This window comes from Pyrus communis, chromosome 17, assembly GCF_963583255.1.
Source record: "Pyrus communis chromosome 17, drPyrComm1.1, whole genome shotgun sequence".
Lineage (NCBI taxonomy): Eukaryota > Viridiplantae > Streptophyta > Magnoliopsida > Rosales > Rosaceae > Pyrus > Pyrus communis.
This window is the reverse complement of record NC_084819.1, coordinates 4,230,191-4,239,268: the sequence shown is the minus strand read 5'-3', so window position 1 is coordinate 4,239,268 and position 9,078 is coordinate 4,230,191. Positions and strand designations below refer to the sequence as shown.

The window sequence follows — 9,078 nt, the reverse complement described above, 5'->3', positions numbered from 1 at the left end:
GCTAATAGAGAGCATGGTGCAGAAGAATAAAAGCATTGAGAGGTCACTAAATGGAACTTACCATATTTCCCAGGACAGCTTCTGCATCCTTCTAGTCGGCAACAGAAAAAATTATACCAAACAGCAATTAGAGTTAGGATTCAAGAACTTGAGTTTCACATATGCAACAAAAAGCTCTGACCAAAAACAAAAGTTATTCAAGAAAAAATATCCTATGATATCTTCATGACAAATATGCCAAAAAACTTTATATTGTCTGTCAGGACTCAACAACTAGTTTCTGCAATCTGCATCACATACATTCTCAATTTCCAAAACATTGTCACAAAAGTTTTGCTAATTCTCACTAAGAGAGAATTCATGTGCATCATCATCTATCTATGCCTTTCTTCTTTACACCTAGATCAGATATTGAATAAAATCAAAATCCCTGTATAAACTTAAGTGGGAAACAGCCGCTATGGTTTAACCAAAAGTTGAAAGGCCTAGCTGCTCAAAATATATGTCTTCATGCAGCAAAGCTATGCTCTCGAATATGTGTTTCAGTTTCTCATGTTGAGCCATCTCCTCCAAAATCTTATCCTCAGAAACGGCTTGGATTTTCTTCTCGAGAGAATCATTCCTGTCCGAATCAGAAAATACCAGCTCAGACAAACGGCTCTTGTCCACTTGCCGCCGGTATTTGTGCTCTTCATTCGTTCCATCCATGAGGAGGTGGTACACATAGACAATTTTTTTCTGCCCCAGCCTGTAGGCACGGGATATTGCTTGCCTCTCCACCGATGGATTCCAAGTGACATCGAGCAACACAACCCTTGAAGCTCCGATTAGGCTTATGCCTTCGCAGCATCCTTTAGTTGAAGCTAGTAAAACCTTTGCTTTACTGGATGGGTCATTGAAAATTTTCATCGAAGACTGACGCTGCTTCATATCACATTTTCCATCCATATAGAGCACTTCTTCCCCTTCACTCCAGTGAAACTGAGATCTCAGAAGATCCCTTGCAAGAGTTAATGGACTAATATACTGACAGAAAACAAGAACCCTCTCATTCAAAGCATCACTGAGACGAATGAGTTCCATCAAAAATTTTGTCTTCACTCCAGCATCAGGATTCAATTTCAGTTCTTTTAACCTATCCCAATCACCAGAAAATGCATCTTCGTGAAGCAAGAGGGAAGGATGAATGGAATTTATAGCTTCCAAGTGTTCATATTGAAATTGTTCCTTTACACCTTGAATTCTCTGATGAAACTTTTTCTGTAGCTGCATCGGGTGTAAAACAACAACGGAGTTCCTTAACCCAGGAAGACTATCTTGCAGTACAGAACCCTTGTAGACATTGACGAACGGGGCAATCTTTTCTTTGACCTCTGTAGCATGTTGTTCTTTTTCATCAGCAACTTTTTCACTACAATTGGCCACAGAAGTCCACTGCCACTTCTCTACGTTGCTTTTTCGGGCTCGGGATCTGAGAAAATCTCCAGTGAATTTAGCAGAGTCGATTGAAGCTGCAAACATAGGCCTCACCACGCAGATTGTATTAAAGAGCTCCTGAAAATTATTCTGGAAAGGAGTTCCGGACAGAAGAATCCGCTTTTTAGTTTTGATTTCTGATAAAGCCTTCCAAATATGACTTTTGTTATTCCGAGGAGTGTGGCCTTCATCAAATACTACAAGACCAGGAAACTCAACAAGGATATCCCTCATTACCTCAGCTAGGCCTTTTTTCTCGGCTCCAGAATGATCTGCCCCAGAAAGCTTCTCAAACAAGTGATAACTGATTCCCAGGATGCTTCTTTCCTTGGCCCAGGAATACAGCTTCAACATTCTGCTGTTGTTTACTCTGTTTATGCTTTTCGGGCCATCAATTTTCATCATCAAATCAACAGCTGCTTCGTTTTCTTCACCAGATAACTCCGTGTTGTTTAGATTGTGAAAAGGAATGTCAAACTCCCATTTTTTGAACTCCTCTTCCCAAGTTAGCAGCATGCTGCGAGGAGCTATCAAAAGTGGCCTGCACTTTGGAAACAACTTCAGGTATGTCTGGAGAAAGACAATGGTTAGCCGTGTCTTTCCAGTTCCAGGAGCGTGTGAAATTATGCATCCATTCCCAGAATAATCACTGCTTCTTCTTTTCAGCTCCTCAACATGTATTCCACCAGCTATATGATTCCAGATGAATTCAAAGCCTTCACGCTGATGAGAATACATACTGCTTTTAACACCTGGAATGAAGTCCCACACTGTGCCTTCAGCATGAACGTGAGAACTGCAGCCAGAATGGGGATCACCATAGTCAAGAGATTGAAGCTCATCAAAGATAGACAGGTTGTCTGGTTCAGAGACTCTTGCACCAAATCTTTCGCAAGGGTACTTAACCTGGAATGCGCATAACCAAGGGAACAATCACATATCTGAAATGCCAAATCATGATAACTATGTTGAAAAGCATGCAGTACAAGAAAGCAGACAAGGAAAATAATCACGAACTGAAAATTAAACCCTACATGTTAAATCATTCAAAGCGTATCCTTGATTAGAGTCAACAAATTCTTTAAAAACATATCGCATTGGCCAGAAACATTCCAATAATATTTTTTTAACTAACTTGAAAATTTGAATGACTAAAACCAACAAGTTGCAGCTTCTAGAAGTATGAATGCATCAGCAATGAGATCAATAATAATCCTAGTTCTAAAGAAAGAAAAAAATTTCAAGTTAGGTATACCCAAACATAAAGCACTGTCAAGTTAAAGACCAAAAGCTTTGAGTACCCAAGTAAACTAAAAAACAACAAAAATCTAATGAAAACAAATAACAACAAAAGGACAACAATTGGATCAACAACTTGCATTGTCAGTTTGCTCTAAGAGCCAACTCAAGTTACAGTAGAAGGAACAGATACCTAGTGTAGTTTTTTCCGGTTATAAAACACAGCATAGTTTCATTCCAAATCCCTCCAACCAAAAGATAAATAAAATCCCGCCTAAGTAAGCAATCCCTTGCTCTATTCTCAAAAACATATATGAATAAAATTGCCAACAAAGGATGCAAACTAAAGAATTTTGCAAACAATACATGACGCTCTATATTCAGCATTACCATAAGAATTAACTATAATCTAAGTTTTACAGGACATGATAAAAAACAAAGGACTTAACTAAAAGGGACATGCATAAACTTACAAATTCTGGTACAATATACTTGATCTCCTGATCTAAGTAAGAGCAAAATCTGCATCTGCTTCCAATCTCTTCATCAAGCATAAGCTGATGAATCCCTCGCTTACAAAGGGCAGCTGCATTCTCTTCACAAACAGTGGGGAGTGGATCTTGATTCTCAACCTGCCAATCAAAAACATTCACTTACAATCAAAACTAAACAAATAATGACTCAGCTATGCATGTAGAAGAAACTGATCAGATCATTGAATAAATTTAACAACTAATAATGATTGTTAAACGCCTAAAGCGAAAATGCGCACTACTAGGTTATACAACACTAACGACTATCAGAATGGGAACAATGCGTTTATGCCAACCACCTCATGTGATTCAGTGGAACCAATTTCACAAGATTTGAGATCAAAGTCAAGGTAATCCCAAAGTTCTTTTTCTTCTGGATCCATTTCTTGCTTCTTTGGTACACTTGGCTGCATAGATGTAGATCCAAAAGTAAACTTCAGTGGAAGAGTGGTAACTTGAGCTACTGGTGGATTTCTTTCATCTTTCAAAGCTTCATTCCCGAGTGTATCTGACCCTTCCTGTAGCATTTCTTCCTTCTCATAGATGGAATCCACAAGAACATTTAAAACATTGCAGTGTTTGGTTTCCCACATGGACTGTCTGTTAGTCAGCTTCTCCATATGCCCTTTATTCTCCTGTTTCCCAACATGCTGCCACTTCTTCACCTCAGCACCACCCTTAACACTTTTTCCCTTTCCCTCTTTGCGACTTCCCTTTTTAACCTCCCTTCCATCAATATTATGTACCTTCATCACCTCAACATTATCCTCTACACTTTCCCGCTTTCTGGCTTTCCTGCTTCCCTTTTTTTGCTCCCTTTCATTTACATTCTCCAGTTTCTTCGCCTTAGCATCCCCTTTATCAATTCTTTGGATATTCACCTCAACATCATGTTCATCGCTCTGTTGGCTGTCTCTGCCAGAAGAACTCGACTCCTCAAAAAACTCAGAACTTTCTGACTCTTCTGGGTCATAATCCTCATCATCCGAATGAGCGCTTTCCTCTTCACTAGACAGGAGGGTATCTGTTTCATATGAGCTATCAGAAACAAAACCTCCTCCTCCTTCTCCAACTCCTTCTTCACCTAAATACACCACATCAGAATCACTATCCTCCAAATCAAGTGGACCACATTTCTCAGTTTTCTCCCCAAATTCAGATGTTTTTCCATTCTTCGATCCTGCACTTTGTACATCAATAGAACCCATTTGATCGTTATCATTTTCTCCACATGAATCTTCACCAATGATTTCAACACTGGGACCTTCACCACCATCAGACACATCTATAGACTCAGAATCCATTGAACAACCAGACCTCCGTTTCCTAGACCCTCCAGAGGATTTTCGTTTCCCAACCTTTTTTTCGTGTTTAGCTCCTCTAGAGGGACCTGCAGTGGCCCCCTCACCATCATCAGAATCATTTATGGACTCAGAGTCCATTGAACAATTTGACCTCCATTTCTTAGACCCTTCACAGGATTTTCGTTTCCCAACCTTTTTTTCGCGTTTAGCTCCTCTAGAGGGAGCTGCAGCGGCCTCCTCACCATCATCAGAATCATCCATGGACTCAAAGTTCAATGAACATCTGGACCTCCATTTCTTAGACCCGCTACTGGATTTTCGTTTCCCAACCATTTTTTGGCATTTTTTAGCTCCTGTGGAAGGACCTGCAGTGATCTTCTCACCATGATCAGAAACCTCTATAGACTCGGATTTTATAGAACAACGGGACATGCATTTCTTAGACCCGTTGCTGGAATTTCGCTTCCCAAGCCTTTTATTGTGTTTACTTCTCGTGGGTGGCTTTGCATTGGCCTCCTCAGCCTCATCAGAAACATCCAGTGATGCATAGGCTCTAGCCTCCTCCTCACTTTCATCAGAATCATGTACATACACGTGCTCCGCTGAACTTCCAGGTGACAATTTCTTCGAGCCATGAATGGATTTTTGTCTCTGGGCATTCTTTTCTTTCACATATCTTTCGGGGTGACTCACACTGGCCTTGTCACCCGTACGATTCTTCTTCCAGTTCTCATAAAACTCCTTCCAGTACAACTCTTGGCCCCGCCTGGTTCTCTTTGCTACTGGCAAGCTGTAGTCCATCCTAACAAGTCCAAAGCTTCCACCCTTTCTGCCTAAAACATGAAAATTCCCCCAAAAAAATCAGCCTTTTCTTTCTCCAAAACCCAGAAACACGCGCACACACAACAATCTTACAACACATGCGCGCGCGCGCACACACACACACAGATATATATATATATATATATATATGTGTGTGTACACACAGAAACAGAATAGGAAAGATCTTGAATGAATAGAAAAGAAGTAAGCTTTAAGTTATTAACCCAAAGATACAAACTTTTTCACCAAAGATGCAAGATTTCCAGAAATTTGGCTATTTAATATCAAATCGCACACACACGAACACAAAAAATATACAAAAACAGAAAACAGAGCCCAACATTATAACCACGAAGATCCAAACTTTTTCGCCCAAAATTTGAACTCATCACAAAAGTCAGCTCGCACACACAAAAATCACAAAAAACTGCACATATACAATATAAACACCCAGAATATAGCAAAAGAGAGAGGAAGGGAGAGAGAGACGAAGAGAGAGAAAGAGAGATGGTGAGACTTGCCTGCAACAATGGGGGAAATCTGCAGAGGGAAAGGACGAAGGATGACGGAACGAGAGAGTCGTGGTAAAATCGGGGAAGGCTAAAAGGGCGCCAAGGGAGGTGTGTTTCAGAGCATGCAAGGCCACAGAGTTTCAGAGCACCAATTTCGTCAATTTTTGGTCTTCCTTTTTTTCTTACGGTCTTGGAGAGAGTTAGACAATTGAGGTCAAATTTGGGTGTGAAAATCTTTCATGTGCCGGGAATACCAGGTCAGCACTCCAATTAAGTATTCTAACTCAATAAACTGCTGACAGCTGCCAACCAGCCTTTTCCTCTTCTGATAAAAAAACCCTTTCTCTTCCTCTTCTTCTGCCTTCTCGGTCACATCTCTTTAATTTCTCCCCCTTTTCTTGCCCTAGTCTACTGGTTTGGATTGTTGTTCAAGAAAAAAAGATTGTTATGCTGGTGGCTGTTTTTAATGCTTTATTTCCATGTTTCCCTGTTTGTAAAGGAAATTATTTTTTTCACTTCGAATTTCTTATTACTTCAAATTTTTTACAATTAAAAAAAATTAGTTTATGAAGAATGTACAATGAAATTTTTTAAACTTTTAAAAGTGTTAATAACAATTTTTTTTTAAATTGTGGAGCCATAAATAATTCAGAAAATTATAAATCCAACACATAGACGTTTATTCACTATTCAGGACAATGAGATAAGATAAAGGAATTAAGGTAAAATTAATAACCAATTCAAACATTTATGCTGTCCAAATTGAAGGCATATTCCTTTATTCATAGAAACGCAATCAAATCCAATTAAGAACTCTCCAAAAATAATTATTAGATATTATTATTTATTATTTATTTAATAATATCTCTGAGAATTATTCTTAAACATGTTTAAGAAATTTCGACATCTTAAAGATACTTCCATGTTGCATCTAACGAATAACACACTCTGGCCAATCGGATGCTGACACATAGCTTGAGATCCCTACACATATGGCCAACCCTAGCTCCTATAGTTACCCCATCGCCCGTTCATTCTCTCGTTAGTTAACTATACACAAGCCAACCCTAAATTGCTCATTCTTTCTAAAGTATTTCTGAATTTAATCATTGAAGGTTCATTGGCCAACTTCTCCTCTAGGTGTGTGGCTTTGGTCGTTAACCTAAAGTGTCTTCTTGTTTTGTAGGGACATTTTCATCAAATCCGAAGATGGCGAAATTTTGCCCCAACATAAATCATTTTAATTTATTGAAGCATCTATTTAGTGAAATAGAATGGCACTTTGGCAGACTCTGCTAATTCACATATGACATTTTTTGTTACGTTTAACGTTTTAAGCTATTTTACTATTGTTTAATTAATAAAAAAGAGTTAGATTAACTTTCTTTTCTAAACGAAATTATTAAATACGGATTGAAACGTAAAGCTAAGACATTGAAAACTAAACCTGTAATATAAAAAATATTGAAGCTTGTTGAGAATCATTTCGTTTTCAGATTATCATGTAAAACACAACTAAACAAATATATTTTATCCGAAGAAAAATATTGGAGATTGTTTATGAGATGCACTAGCGAAATAGAGAAGTTATACGTGAGACCAAGAATATAATGGTTAATGATTCTCACATTTTAGTCTACTAAAATATACGTACACATAATATGATTTTTTAACTAAATACTGTAATAATAATAAACCCGTTCCATGTAATAGTGCTAACCCTGACAAATCCTAATAATGGGTTTGTCAGGATTATTGCCATTCTTTTATTCGGTCTTCTAGGACATACCTGGTAATGGCATGCTGTCCCTGAATCCCCTGGCACTTGAAACAAAACTATCCTTTTTTATCCTGCAAGTACCATATGGGCACATGGGCTTGTGATAATTACTTCTAAGAGAAGACACATCTTTGTTTGCATGGTACACTCGGGAATTAGGAGGGATTTCTTTAGTGTGATGGGAACACGATTTGGTACATCAAGTGTAATAATATAATTGGTTAAAAATTTAAATAAAAATTTCAACCAGCAATATTAAAACACTTGGTATAACGATTCTTGTTTGCATCACAATCAAAATAGAGTTTCATCTGGGTAAGTGAATTTAAGTGAAGCAACTTGGTATTACATTCTCGTAGTATTTATCACTTATAACTTATACATATAGAATTTTTAAGTTCAATTTTTATACCTATTTAGCATTATGATCTATTGTTATTTTTCTTCACTCATAAATTAGAGTCTTAATTAAGTCTGAAGCTCATAGATGCAGATTTCGATATCAATTTATAAATTTGCGTAAAAGAATAAGACCTTTTTCCAAATTTAGGAGAAGAAGTATTAAGTTCTAGTTATACTTTTTTTTTAAAAAGATGTATATATTATTAAAAGAAGGGAAGGGTTTGAAACTATCACAATAATTTAAGGTAAGAGAAAATTTTGAATCCGAGATGTATGAGTTTAAACTCCACACCTTATTTATAATGATACTGGACCATATTTAAGTTCTAGTTGTACTATTTTCATTTGTAAATGAGAATTCTCACTCACATAAATTACAAGTTTAAAACCATATTTTTATTATTTTTTTATAAATTTTGATTGATGTCACATTGCGTGACTTTGATTAAATGTTTTGTCATGATATGAAAAAGAAAAAAAAAAAGTATTGCCAATTTAAGAGCATTTTTAACAAGAGATGTAAAATGTTTTCAAATGTGTGATTTACATCTCAAAGTGGAGAGCGTTGTTAGCTTGGATCAACTTTTTTTTTCAAGTTTACATTTCTCTCATTAGAGCAAACTCCAATTTACATCTTCTAGAAATGTTCATAATATGTAAGTATAATATTTTTTCATCTCAAATTAGCATTTTCGCATTAATATAAGAGACGTCACAACACAACAATGTTAATGTACCTTGTTTTGGTGAGAATGATTTACATGGAATGAATTTACTGTTACGTCGTTCATTATTCAATCAAGCATTGTCACGTGCAAATTTTTTTACACATTAATAAACTAATTGATCAAAATATTACGTGATAGTAAACTCTTTCTACGAAAAATTTTCTCTTTTTGACGACAACATTGACTGCAAAAGTATGGTACAGAAGTCCCTGCAAATAAGGGACTAGGAGGAACTGCAGTACTTCTCTGAGCCCTCTCTTTTACAATCAGGACTCATCAAAC

At 37.0% G+C, this 9,078-nt stretch overlaps 1 protein-coding gene across 1 annotated transcript; it reads right to left on the bottom strand.

The window, feature by feature from the left end:
- Positions 1-465: 465 nt before the first annotated feature.
- On the bottom strand, positions 466-5,381 carry LOC137721814 (SNF2 domain-containing protein CLASSY 4-like). The gene is made up of 3 exons (XM_068460823.1): positions 3,548-5,381; positions 3,189-3,347; positions 466-2,382 (listed from the first exon to the last, which is right to left on the bottom strand). Exons 1-3 carry the CDS (start codon positions 5,351-5,353, stop codon positions 466-468), a joined length of 3,882 nt encoding a protein of 1,293 aa, XP_068316924.1. The 5' UTR covers positions 5,354-5,381.
- Positions 5,382-9,078: the final 3,697 nt, after the last annotated feature.

Bases quoted from the DNA above. Each gene is read 5' to 3' on its own strand.
- LOC137721814 (XM_068460823.1), bottom strand. From the start codon at position 5,353: ATGGACTACAGCTTGCCAGTAGCAAAGAGAACCAGGCGGGGCCAAGAG. The intron at 3,348-3,547 runs GTGGTTGGCATA...TTTGATTGGCAG, and splicing joins GTTCCACTGAATCACATGAG to GTTGAGAATCAAGATCCACT. The intron at 2,383-3,188 runs GTAAGTTTATGC...TGCGCATTCCAG, and splicing joins AGTATATTGTACCAGAATTT to GTTAAGTACCCTTGCGAAAG.